This window comes from Lonchura striata, chromosome 36 (assembly GCF_050655825.1).
Source record: "Lonchura striata isolate lonStrDom1 chromosome 36, ASM5065582v1, whole genome shotgun sequence".
Taxonomy (NCBI): domain Eukaryota; kingdom Metazoa; phylum Chordata; class Aves; order Passeriformes; family Estrildidae; genus Lonchura; species Lonchura striata.
This window is the reverse complement of record NC_140738.1, coordinates 4,841,813-4,855,391: the sequence shown is the minus strand read 5'-3', so window position 1 is coordinate 4,855,391 and position 13,579 is coordinate 4,841,813. Positions and strand designations below refer to the sequence as shown.

The window sequence follows — 13,579 nt, the reverse complement described above, 5'->3', positions numbered from 1 at the left end:
AGAAGAACATTTTGGTTTTTGTATGCCAGCAGTGATAACGAAACCTGGGGGGAAAATGTCCTTGGACCTACTCCAATGGGTTGAGCCAGGGGTGTGTAACTGGGACAAGTGAATATTCTTTTGAATGTCCTTGTAAACTATCCTACTTAATCAACCTCAATGAATTGTTGAAATCAGGGGCCGGTTGTGCCTCATCCCCACTGGGACACCTGGAAGCTTCCAATAAAGGTCTGGTTTTTACTTTACTGTTCTAACACTGTTGCAAGGGCTTTTTTCTCCTTTAATTATAGACAACAGGGGGTTGAGAGAAGCTGAACAGATATTTTAATCCCAAATGACAAAACATTCTGAGTTGAAAGGGAAACACAGGATCACCAATGAATGTTTGGACAGAGACTCCAGAACTGTGACTTTGGGTGGTCAGTGTCTCTGCTGGGAGCCTCCCAAAGGGCCTTCAGCCACTCCTCAGCCCTGGGCAGCAGCAGCATCACCTCTGCAGGGCCCAGCAGGGCTCTCCTGTGTTGCCCTTGCCCAGCTGCACACAGAGCCTGCCCCAGCCAGGGCCCTGCACACAGGCAGGTTTCTGTAGGGCTGGGTCGAGGGCACACAGGGTGGGATGGGCTCAGTGAGCGCTGGCAGGGACAAGGCACCTCTCAGGAGGGGATGTCCAGGCCCAGGGAGATGCTCAGGGAAGCAGAGGGGGCTGAGCACAGCAGTGCTGGGGGAACAAGCCCATCCAGATCCTCACCTTCCCTCAGCCACGGGGAATGCTTTGCCTCTCTCATCTCTCAGTGGCAAACTCTGAGTGCAGCAGGAATGCTGGGGATTTCTGACCTCAGAGAGAAAGGAATGATCTATGGGTAGGAAAACAATTCCTAAAACAAACTCCTGCCGTCTTTTTCCCCTAGAAGTGAGCATGCAGATTGTACCAAGCCTTTCTGCATTAGGAGTGATTCCTGTGACAAATCCTGAATATCCAGCCTTGTCCCTCTGCCACAGGGCCACAAACCCAGGGCAGCAGGGCAGGGATGGCTCCTCGAGAGCCCCCACACACAGGCCTGGCTGCTCCTGGCACACTCAGCCAGCACAACTGGAGCTCAGGCAGGGACGTGGGTGAAGGTTTTCCCAGAGCAGGAACAAGGGTGGGTGAGTCCCAGCAGGACAGGCTGCAGGGAATGGCCCAGGTTTGGCTCCAAGCAGCCTCTCCTGACTTGTCCCTGTCCTTTCTCCATGAACAGGTGCCCATGTGCAGCCACAGCAAATGTCCAACAGCAGCTCCATCAGCCACTTCCTCCTGCTGGCACTGGCAGACACGCGGCAGCTGCAGCTCCTGCACTTCTGCCTCTTCCTGGGCATCTCCCTGGCTGCCCTCCTGGGCAACGGCCTCATCATCAGCGCCGTAGCCTGCGGCCACCACCTGCACACGCCCATGTTCTTCTTCCTGCTCAACCTGGCCCTCGGCGACCTGGGCTCCATCTGCACCACTGTCCCCAAAGCCATGCACAATTCCCTCTGGGACACCAGGAACATCTCCTACTCAGGATGTGCTGCACAGCTCTTTTTCTTTCTCTTCTTCATTGTATCGGAGTTTTGCCTCCTGACCATCATGTGCTACGACCGCTACGTGTCCATCTGCAAACCCCTGCACTATGGGACCCTCCTGGGCAGCAGAGCTTGTGCCCACATGGCAGCAGCTGCCTGGGCCAGTGCCTTTCTCAATGCTCTGCTGCACACAGCCAATACATTTTCCCTGCCCCTGTGCCATGGCAATGCCCTGGGCCAGTTCTTTTGTGAAATTCCACAGATCCTCAAGTTCTCCTGCTCACAATCATACCTAAAGGAATTTGGGTTCATTGTGTTTTCCATTTCTTTACTATTTGGTTGTTTTGTGTTCATTGTTTTCTCCTATGTGCAGATCTTCAGGGCTGTGCTGAGGATCCCCTCTGAGCAGGGACGGCACAAAGCCTTTTCCACCTGCCTCCCTCACCTGGCCGTGGTCTCTCTGTTCATCAGCACTGGCACAGTTACCTACCTGAAGCCCCCTTCCATCTCCTCCCCATCCCTGGATCTGTCCCTGTCAGTTCTGTACTCAGTGGTGCCTCCAGCCCTGAACCCCCTCATCTACAGCCTGAGGAACCAGGAGCTCAAGGCTGAAGTGAGGAGACTGATGACTGGATGCTTTCAGAAACATTAAACTGCTGGCCAATTTCTGCAAATAACTTTTAATAAAAGTCATTTTGATACTTGTTGTGGTTTCATTTGGAGGTTCTTTTTCTTTGTTTTACATTTTAATGTTGTCCACGACGAAATGTCATTCCTTGTGCCATTTCTCATTTTGTTTCTCTACACCTTCCCTGTGCCCACAGACTGTGTTCAAAGAGGGATTGTGCTCTCAGTGGCTTTCAAGGAACTAAAGGATCTCCCAGCACAGTTTTCTGCAGAGATGCCCTTTTGTTGCCTTCTCTGGAGCTGCAGCAGCAATGTCTGTGTGCAGAGCTGGGGCAGATCAGTGCTGGCACAGCAGCTGTGCCCAGGAGCAGCAGCACTTGGTGCTGCCAGTGCTGCTCCCGTGGCCCTGCCCCGCTGCCCTGGTGGCCCTGGTGTTGCTGCAGGGCCTGAGTGCTCTCGGGGCCGGGCACAGTCCTGGGGGTGGCAGTGCCGGGGCTGCAGCAGGGACAGGCCATGGGCACTGCTGGGGCAGCGCTGACGCCTCAGGCCAGGGCCTGGGGGCTCCAGGCTCCTTGCCCAGGCTCTCTCAAGAACACGGCCAGGCCAATGCTCAGCACAGAAAACCCCCGTGAGCAGCCCCAGGCTGGCCGTGGGCAGGCTGGGGGCAAACAGCATGGCTGGTGCTCTGCAAGGGCCTGGGGGAGACGGGAAGGAGCAGCAGAGCAGGGGCTGATCCATCCCCAGTGCACTGCACAGCCCAGGGCAGCATCCCAGGGCATCCTCATGGAGCTGCCAACAACATCCCCCCTCTGCAGCCCTGGCCTCTCCCCCAGCTCACAGAGGTGCCGCATCCTTGCAGGCACAGACACGGCAGCACTGGCTCAGCAGCCCCTGTTTGCATTGCACACAGCAGGCAGGAGCACCCCCAGGCTGGTGCTGTGGGGACATGAACCTGAAGCAGCACAAATGCCATCAGCCCCTGGGGCCAGGAAGGGCTGGGGGACACCAGGGAAACCACTCAGCTTTGTCCTGGCCTCTGCAGTCAGCCAGAAAGTTTGTTCCCATCAGCTGGGAGTTTCCTGTCCCACTGCAGACGCTGCTGCTCAGAGCCAGGGCTGCCTGGTAGCCACCCCCAAACTGCCCTGAGCATTTCCTTAGTTTCCCCTTTGCTTTCTTTACTCTTCCTTCTACAAATTTCTTCCTGTTGTCCACCCCTGTTCCCTCCCCTGCACACAGCCCATCCCTGTTTGCCCTTTCCTCTCTGGCCCCACTCCCCATTGCAGTTCCTGACTTGGCACCATGGGAACTTCCCTTGGGAAGCAGGATCATCCCACAAGTGCTGCAGGAATTGTCTGCAGGCTCCTGCAGTGCCTGGTGCTGCTCCCTTGCCAGAGGCACCCCAGGCCAGGGGGGCACATCTGGGCTGCTGTGTCTGGCTGTGGGGCTCTCTGTTCTGGGCAGTGAGGAGGAGCTGCAGAGGATCTGCAGGACTGACAGGATGGGCTTTGGGGCTGTGAGGAGAAGCTGAGGGACCTGGGCTGCTGGAGCTTCTGAAGAGGAGGCCCAGGGCTCCTCCTGCAACTGCTCCAAGGGTGGTTTCAGAGAATCCCAGAATCAGCAAGTTTGGAAAAGACCTTGGAGATCATCAAGTCCAACCTGTGCCCTCACACTGCCTTGTCTCCCCTGAGCCTCTATTTCTCCAGGATAAACAACCCCAGCTCCCTCAGCCGCTCCTCACAGGACTTGTGCTCCAGACCCCTCACCAGCCTTGTTCTCCTTCTCCGGACATGGTCCAGCCCCTCCATGTCCTTCCTAAATTGGGGGGCTCAGAACTGGACACAGCACTCGAGGTGCTGCCCAACCAGTGCCCAGCACAGGGGAAGAATCACTGCCCTGCTCCTGCTGGCCACACCATTCCTGATCCAGGCCAGGAGCCATTGCCCTTCTTGGCCACCTGGGCACACAGCTGGCTCATGTCCAGCCTGCTGTCCATCAGTCCCTGCAGGTCCCTTTCTGCCTGGCTGCTGTCCAGCCCCTCTGTCCCCAGCCTGTAGCACTGCAGGGGTTGTTGTGGCCAAAGTGCAGGACCCGGCACTTGGACTTGTTAAACCTCACCTTGTTGGATTTGGGGCCTGGATCCAGCCTGGCCAGGGCCCTGTGCAGAGCCCTCCTACCCTCCAGCAGATCCACACTCCCAGCCAACTTGGTGTCACCAGGGTTCCCTGAGTCCCCAGAGTGTCCCAATGGTCTCCATGATTCCATGAGGCCTCCCAGTGTCCCAATGCCCCTTTGGTTCCATGGGACCCCTTGGTGTCACAAAGTTGCTTGGATCCTTGGGCCCTGTAGTGTCATCAGGATCAACAACCCCACCTCTCTTGGCCACTCCTCAGAAGACTTGTGCTCCAGACCCCTCATCAGCCTTGTTGCTCTTCTATGGACAAACTCCAGGCCCTCCATGTCCTTCCTAAATTGGGGGCCCAGAGCTGGACACAGCACTCGAGGTGCTGCCCAAACAGTGGGTGGCACAGGGGAAGAATCAGTACCCTGCTCCTCCTGGCCACACCATTCCTGATCCATAGGATCCAAGGGATTTGATGAGGAGCATGGTGGGGAGGGAGTGGGGACAAAGTGTTATTGATTGTCAGCCATGAAGGGTCTTGATTCTCATATATTTTTAGACTGCATTAGAAGGTGCTGGGGATCAATATTAATTGGACATTGCTGATATCAATCAATAAACAGGAAAAGAAAACTTAACAGGGCAAAACAATTCTCTCTGCATTGTTTTCAATATACTATATTCACTTTGAATAAACTTCTGAAATCTGTTCAATTAACCACAGAATAACTGAAAACTCCAATTAATCCCAGAGGTTTTTCTTGTTTGGGCATTTTGAACAAATGTTTTATGGGCTCTTCCCACTGAATTCCTGAACTGAAGAGCTCGAGATAGAAGAGCCCTCTGGAGCAGTAAAATTCATCAGCAACCTCCAACTGGCTGAGGATGCATCCCCATCAGAGCAGCAATGAGCAGAAATGGGCACAGCTCTGTGGCTGCCCCAGCTCTGGGATGGGCCCTGGGCCTGGAGCAGGAGCAGCTCTGGAGGGCCCCAGGGCCGGGGCTCTTGTGCTGGCCTGGGCAGATGGGATGGCAGCAGGGGCTGCAGAGCTCTCAGCACCTCAGGCAGAGGGGAGCAGGGCAGGCAGGGAGCTCCTTTGGCCTTGGCCAAGCCCCTTCCCCCATGGTGGGGCTGAGTCCTGGCTGAGCTGCAGCTGCTGCTGTGCCCTTGGCAGGGGCTGAGGCCGTGGGGCAGTGCCCAGAGCAGCCTGGGCTGAGCAGAGCTGTGGGGCCAGAGCCGGCTGGGCTGTGCTGGGGAGAGGCCCTTGGTGCTGCCCAGAGCTCAGGGCAGCTGTCAGAGCTGGCAGGGAGCTGGGCTGGGCTGGGAGAGCCTGGCACAGGAACCATCAGTGTCCATCTCAGCCTGGCTGAGCGGGCAGGGGCAGGACTCAGCCCAGGCCTTGTGGGGCAGGGCCAGCGCCTGGGCAGGCATTGAAAACAGGCAAGAGCCCGAGAGAGGAGGCTGCTCTGTGCCCTTGGGGTACGGACAGAGCAGGGAGGGGCCCAGGACATTTGTCAGCGCCAGCCTGTGTCTGTGCCAGCCCTGGGCAGCCCTGGCTGCTGAGCCCAGCTCTGCCCTGGGCTGAGTTTGGCTGTGGCCCAGCTCCATCCTCCTGCGGGGCTCAGGGCCTGTTCCCGGCCATGGCCAGCCCTGGCCTCCTCTCTGCTGGCCCCGAGGCCGGCAGAGCCCGGGCAGGGCTGTCTGTGCAGCCCCACAGGTGCCACGGGCTCGGCAGGAGCTGGCAGAGGCTGCCCAGCAGGAAGGCCATGGGGCACAGAGCCCCAAGGCTGCCCAGGGCCCCACGGCACAGGGGCCGTTCCCAGCCGCAATGCTCCTGTCCTGGGCTGGGCTGCACAGGGGCTGTGGCACCATGGCTGGGCCAGCACAGGGCCACAGAGGGGCCACGCAGCCGCTGCCGGGGCTGGCAGCAAGGCCGGGCACAGACAAGGAATTGCTGAGCATGGCCTGCGCTGGCCAGGGCTGCCTGTGCCCAAGGCAGAGCTCAGCTGCCCTTGGGGCTGCAGGAACACTCAGGAGCCCAAAGAGCCTCCATGGCTGTGCTGGAGACCAAGGCTGGAGCAGGGAAATGCAGGGCTGCTGTGCCATGGGGAGGGCATGGAATTCCAGCACACACCTCAGCTCTCTGATGGTCCCGGCACCGTGCTGGGCCTTGTTCCAGACTGGAGCAGAGCAGATGTTGATGGCACAGGAGCCCTGCGGGGCTGGCAGGGACCTGCAGCTTGCAAGGTGCTCTGCTCTCCCTCAGCTCCTCTCTGAGAGATCCAATCCCATCTCAGCACCTCAGGGTGCAAGTGGCACTGCCTGTTCATGGGCACACAGCTGATGTCTGCCTGGAAAGGGACACAGGTATCAATACCTATAAGTTTCATAATATTCAAGGACATCTTTATTATCTGGGTCATTTGAGTATTTTTAAGAAATGGCAAAGTTTTCCCACCAGAAAAAGAAATTTCCTGCAAGTGGCAGAAGAAATATTAATCTTCCTGTTGACTAGTGTCACCAATATTCAATCTATTATTTCCTCTCCCTCTTCCTTCAGGTGCTTCCAGCTCGCCTCTTTGATGAGTTGTGGTTCTCACTGCAGGGGCACTTTGACTTTGGCTCTGCACAGGAGAGCTCTTCATCCACTTTCCCTCTTTTCCTCCCTCTGGGCAGGAAAGCTCCTGTGTTCAGCCTGTGACTCGTGTGTGCAAAGAGCAAATCTGGGCATAATCGGGGCCGGGAGTGTTTGGGGGGACCTTGGGATCTGTGCTGGGCACAGAAGGTGTTTTCCATTGCTCTGAGACTCTCTGCTGTGCAAAGTGGATTTAATAGTCAGCAGAGGAATGACTTTGCATTTGATGGAGCTGTGCCTTCCCCAGGCTTTGTTGGCTGGCAATAAATGAACATCCCTCTGTGTCTGGGGCAGCTCCCTCTCCAAGGAAAGCTGGTGGGAGTTGGAGCCAAGGAACTGAAACCTGCAGGTGCAGCCTGGGCTGGAGGGAGCTCAGATTTGCACAAGGCTGCTCTGAGTGCCAGGGCTGGGATGGGGGAAATGGTGGGGTGGGGGTAGGGACAGAGTCTGATGGATTGTCAGCCATAAAGGGTCTTGATTTTCATATCTATTCAAACTGCAGGAGGAGGTACTTGGATTCAGTGTCAATTGGAGATTGCACATATCAATGTATTAACTAAAAAATCAAAACGGGACCTAAAAAATGGTTTCTCTCTCCCTGTGTAAATAAAATTCATTCATTTCAACTAAACTAATGGAATCCGCCTAACCAACCACAAAGGATTTGAAAGCTTAAATCAAATTATTTCCAGAGGCTTGGCTTGTTAAGGTGTTCTGAATGTTAATGAGCCCTGGGGCACTGAATTCCTGAACTGAAGAGCTGAAGGCTGAAGAAGCCTCTGGAGCAGTAAAATTCAGCAGCAGCCTCCAAGTTGCTGAGGATGTCAGCAGCCCCCACTGAGGCCATCCCTGCCCAGAGACCCTGGGGGAGTGGGCAGACAAGGAGAGCGTCCCTGGGGCTGGGGCAGCAGAACTCAGAGGCACCAGCGGCTCCAGCTGGGACATGGAGTGTGGGATGGGGCTGTGAAAGCCCTGCCTGGGCTGTGCCAAGCAGGACACACAAGCCCTGACCCCCATCCATTAAAAAACTCTCTCAAGGAGACATTTGAAAGGAATGATAATAATTTGTGTCCTCTGAGTTGGATGCACTGGAGCAATACTATCAAGAGTTTCTCAGGAGCTCTAAACAACAAAACAGCCTTTTCTGGGAAATTTAGAAAAATCAGTGAAACTTTGGCAAACATTTTAATATGGCATTCAAACAACCAAAATAACTTCTCAAAGCATTAACTTGGCCCATTCAACTGCACAAAATCTAAGCCTGTTCAATTTAAAGTTAATCAATATTTGCAAGAGTACAGAAATAGAAGAAGTAGATACAGAAAAAGAGAAAAATAAGATCCAGAGAAGCACACACTCAGCTACCAGCTCCTGGATTCCAGCAATGTTCAGATGGAAATTCCAAGAGGAGGTAGGGTCAAGATGTGTGCTTGCCTTGCAGTCAGCCTTAAATACCCCTTGGTCTTCCTGGGCCCTTCCCCAGGTGGGACTTGGGGTCATTTGGTCACTCAGGAGCTGGGCTGGGGCTCCAGAGGTGGCTGTGCAGCATTGCCTGTGCTGTGCCAGGGACTGGCAGACACTGCTGGGCTGGGATAGAGGCTCTGGGGGGATTGAGGTTCCAGGGCAGGGCAGGGCTGGGGTGCCAGGGCAGGGCAAGGCTGAACCTGCCTCTTCCTCCCCCACACATGAAATGTTTCCAGCCAACAATCTCCTCCAGTCTGTCACAACAGTCAACATTGGAGGTGAAATACCAATATGGCCATTGGCACCTGCAGGAGAAGCACAGTTCTGTTCCATAGGAAGGAAAGCACAGGGCCCCACTGTTTGGAAGGCAGATGAGAGCCTCATAAGTGCAAGGCCAGCCAGACTTGTCAGGAGTGGCAGATTTTGTCTGGAGGCAATCTTTGGAGATAGGGAATTTTGGAGACAATCTCAATTTTGGCCATGAGCACCTGGAGAAGCAGGACAGTTCTTTCCCAAAGGAAGGAAAGCTTGGATACTTCCCCCGTATTTTGGAAGCAGATAAGCAGTGACCCTTACCAAACGACTGCCTGCCAGATTTGTCCTGGCAATATGTCCATGGGAACAATCCCTGGATATAAGGAAATGGAGGTGAAACCCCAATTCCGGCCATGTGTGCCTAGAGGAGAAGGAGAGTTCTTTTCCACAGGAAGGAAAGCCCCGAGCCCCAGTGCTTCAATAGCAGATGAGAAGAGACCCTGCAGGTGCCAAGCTGTCAGGCAGCCCCTGGAGGCCAAACCAGCCAGACCTGTTCCGTGTTCCCTTGGTTCCCTGGGGCCCCACAGTGTCCCAGGGGTCTCCGTGGTTCCCCAGGCCCCAGAATGTCACAGGACTCCTCTGTTCCATGAGGCCACAATGTCACAATGGATCTTTGGGCCCTGGGGTTTGTGGTGTCACAATGGTCTCCTTTGGCTCCACAGGGTCACAATGGAACACTGATGACACGAGGCCCTGCAGTGTCACAATGGACCTTTGGTTCCCTGCAGCCCTGCAGTGCCACAAAGGCCTCTTGGTTTCACGAGGCCTCACAGTGTCACAATGGTCCTCTTGGTTCTGTGGGGACCCCCAGGGTCACAATGGTCACACTGGTGCCATGAGGCCTCACAGTGTCACAATGCTTTGCTTATTCCATGGGTCCTCTTCATGTCCCAATGTCTTCCATGATCCCATGAGTCGCCTCAGTGTCACAATGGTCTCCTTGGTTCCATGGTGCCCCACAGTGTCACAATGGCCCCTTGGTTCCATGAAGCTGTGAAGTCTCTTAATGGTGTCTCCATGATTCCATGAGGCCTTCCAATGTCACAATGGACCTTTGTCTCCCTGAGGTCTCGCAATGTCACAATGGTCGCTTGGTCCCATGACACCCCAAAGTGTCATAATGGTCTCCACAGTTCCATGAGGCCCCATAGTGTCACAATGGACCCTTGGTTTGATGGGGCCTCTCAGTGTCGCAGTGATCCCGACATTCCATGGTGCCACACAGTGTCACAATGGTCCCTTGGTCTCACAGGCCCCACAGTGTCACAATGGTCCCTTGGTTCCATGGTTCCTGTGCTGGTGCATTCCCCCCTCCCCTTCTCAGGCCGCCCTGCCAGATGAGAAATGCTCGCTGGCCTTGGCCTTGGCCAGCAGCCCCTGGGCTCAGCTCCTCTGGAGCTCAGCACAAACACGCTCTGCTCCAGGCACTGCTGCTGCCCAGCCAGCTCCTGGCTGCTTTAGGAGCAGCCCTGGGAACTGTTTGTGTTCCCTCGGTGGCACAACATCCCTGTTCTCACCCTGCCAAAGAAAGCTGCTGATGCCAAGTGCGGCCAGGATGAAACATGGCTGGGACTGCAGCCCCTCTCTTGGGGCCCTACAAACAGCGCTCCAAAAGGAGCCCTTGGAGCTCTCCTGGGCCAGCGACTCCCTCTGAGTGGGGCCTCTCCGAGCCAGGAACTCTCCCGTTTGCTGCACTCGGGGATCCCCAACAACGAGGGAGCCTGGGCCGATCCCCCCACTCCTCCAGGCTCAACCCTTCCCTGCTGGGGAGATGCCAAAGCATCCCCAGGGAGCATTTCCCTGCCCTCAGGGGAATTTCTCACAGGTGCCTTGCACTGACTCTCTGTGTCCGTGTGCACACAGGAGTGCCTGTGCTGGGAAATGTGGCAGGAATGCTGCTCCCTGAGGGGTCTGAGTGCCTTGGATAGCTGAGCCAGTCAGGCCTGTAGGTAAGGCTAAATCACAAGGTCGAAGCTAAGTGGAACGCTGCTAAGAGTTTTTCTTTTGCTAAGTTCATATGTTTAATATAAGTTATATGTTAAATTAAATATTGTTAAATGTTATTCCTGTTTTAAATTGCATAGTTATAGGTTATAAGTTAGGTTAAATACTGTTAAGCTCTGTTCTTTTGCTAAATTGTTAAGTTCAATGTAGAAATTAAGGTAAAGGTATAAGGTAACTCCTAATAGGTTTTAGGTCTGTTAAGGTTTTGGGCCATATTCCTTTTATCCTTGCCCTCATTTTTTTTGTGTCACACACACAGGGACAGTTCTCGGTTCATTTCTGGTTTGATTGCCTGGATTTTGTTTGGTTTTGTTGTTGCTTTGTTTCCTTGCTGTGCCTGAAGTGCCCAGTCAGGAGTAGAGTGACTCTTGCCAAGGAACTTTGTGCTGCTGTCACTTTAATATTAAATCTGGTTTTTGCTGGGGATTTTTTCAGCGCTCTCAAGCCCTCGTTGGTCACAGGGTGAAGGAGCCCTGGCCCAGGCTCTGGCCCTGGGGGACACGGGGACACTGCCGGGGGGTCCCTGTCCCCCTGTCCCAACCCCCATGGCTCCAGCCCCCGTCCCCGTGTCAGGCTCTGGGGTCGATCCCGTGGAACATCCTCTGGGGGAGGCTATGGCGCTGGGGGCAGGGGGACCCGGGGGGACAGGGGACCCCGCTGTGCACGAGCAGCGTTGGACTTCTCTGGGGGAACTGGGAGGGGAATGGGGCAGAGTGACCTCCCCAGTGACCTCACACAGCCTCTCAGATGTCACATAGCCATCTCTGTGATGTCACACAGCCCAGTCTGTAATGTCATACAGGCCCTGTGATGCCTTGAAGTTCCGGCGCCATCCCAGCAGTGGCCTCTCCCTCCTGCCCCGTCCCTCAGCCGGTGCCACTCTTGGGGCTCTGGGCTATGGGTTCTTCTCCCTGGGCATCCCCTGCTGCCCACCCAGGTTTTCCCGAGGAGCTGCTGCCCCTGAGCCAGAGGCTCTGCTCTGCTGCCCTGGGTACCCCGGGGCTCCCAAAACACCCCACGGCCAGGCTGGGCCCAGAGTGTCACAATGTCCCCTTGGATCCATCAGGCCCCGCAGTGTCACAGTGCTCCCTGTGCTCCCTGAGGCCCCACATCACCCAGCCCAGGCCATTGCTGTGGTTCCAGTCCCTCCCAGTATGATCCCAGTGATTCCCAGTCTCTCTCAGTATATCCCACTTGATCCCAGCATGCTCCCAGTCACACCCACTTCCTCCCAGTTGCTTCCAGCATAATTCCAGTTGCCCAGAACCACTTCTAGCCACCCTCAGTGCAGTACCAGTTGCTCCCAGTATATCCCAGTTGCACCGACCATGGTCCAAACTGCCCTCAGAATGTTCCTGGTCACTCCCAGTATGATCCCAGTCCCCCTCAGTGTCGTCCTAGTTCCACCCAGTATGATCCCAGTTGCCCCCAGTCAGCCCTAGTACAGTCCTGCTCACTGCCAGTATGACCTCAGTGGCCCCCATTACAGACACAGTCACTCGCAGTTGCCCTCACTTGCCCCCAAAATGGTCCCAGTTGTTCTCAGTGTTGTCCCCTCCAGTATGGTGCCAGACACTTCCAGTATATTCCAATTGCCCCCAGCATGCTCGATCCCAGTCACCCCAGAGTCCCCAGTATGGTTCCAGTTGCCCCCAGGATGACCTCACTCATTCCCAGTATATCCCAGTTACCTCCAGCAGGCCCCCAAACCCCTTCCCAGCACCACAAATGGTCCCAAGAGCCACAACAGCCTCTCTCAGTCCCACCAGGAGTCCCTAAAACCCCTCCCAGCCCTCCATGGAGCTGAGCAGGAGAGGTTGGTGGACAGGAACATCCCCAGCAAGGGTCAGCTAGGGCACTTCAGCAGCAATTTGGGCATTTTGTGGGGAACACCTGGAATGGGCAGACCCAGGCCAGGGACTGGGACAGACAACTGGAAATCCTGGAGAACAGATGAGGTCAGATGGACCCGTTCTGCTGGAACAACTACAAGAGCATGGCCATGTCCCTTGGCTTGGATGGTCCCACAACACCCAAATCCTCCCCTTAACCTCAAATTCACATTCAAATCCCAGTAAAATGATTCAGCTTTAGATCTCTTTACTTGATTTCTTTATTTTTACCCCAATTCTAGGTGTTCTGATGGGATAAACATGGAGAGTATTCAAGTGGGAAAAGATCTCCATGACAATCCATTATTGTTTGATGCCACCAGAAGAAAAAGTGACACAGCAGGTGAAAATTTCTTGGGCTGTAAAGTCAAAGAAACAGCTCTTCCCAATTAATTTTCAATGTTGATCAGAGTCCCAAAGGATGTTCCTGGTCTGTGTTCATCCAGGTGTCTATAAGGATCCAGGAGGATTTGAAGACCACTTTCCAGGTGTCTTCTCAGCAGGGATCACAAGGAATGTGGGTCACTAGGGCTCTGACCAACATGGGTCTTCTAATGGGGGATGGAGTTGGAGCAGTGCACTAAGTTCTTCCTGCAGTCTGGGCACTCACAGGGCTTCCCTTACTTGTGCCTAAGTTGGTGTCAAGTCAAGTGAAAGCTCCTGGAGAAGCTCTTCCCACACTGGGGACACTCAAAGGGCCTCTGCCTGGTGTGAATGTGCCGGTGCCTGACAAGGTGGGAGTTTTGCTTGAAGCCCCTCCTGCAGTCGGGGCAGCAGAAGGGCCTCTCCCCGGTGTGAATCTGCTGGTGCTTGCAGAGAGCAGAGCTCCACCTAAACCTCTTCTGACACTCGAGACACTCATAGGGCCTCTCCCCAGTGTGGATGCACTGGTGGATGATGAGTTCTGAGCTCCAGCCGAAGCCCTTCCCACACTCCCCACACTTGTAGGGCCATTCCCCGGTGTGGATCATCTGGTGGTG

General features: G+C 55.1%; 2 protein-coding genes across 2 annotated transcripts in view; both read left to right on the top strand.

Annotated features, from left to right (window-relative positions):
* The window catches only part of LOC144248803 (uncharacterized), a 1,234,558-nt gene that overhangs the window by 693,890 nt on the left and 527,089 nt on the right, over positions 1-13,579 (top strand).
* Positions 1,192-2,614, top strand: LOC144246551 (olfactory receptor 14J1-like). The gene has a single exon (XM_085565582.1). It carries the CDS (start codon positions 1,262-1,264, stop codon positions 2,192-2,194), a length of 933 nt encoding a protein of 310 aa, XP_085421708.1. The 5' UTR covers positions 1,192-1,261; the 3' UTR covers positions 2,195-2,614.

What these genes read in the sequence shown, in the direction of transcription:
- LOC144246551 (XM_085565582.1), top strand. Translation starts at nt 1,262, where the DNA reads ATGTCCAACAGCAGCTCCATCAGCCACTTCCTCCTGCTGGCACTGGCA.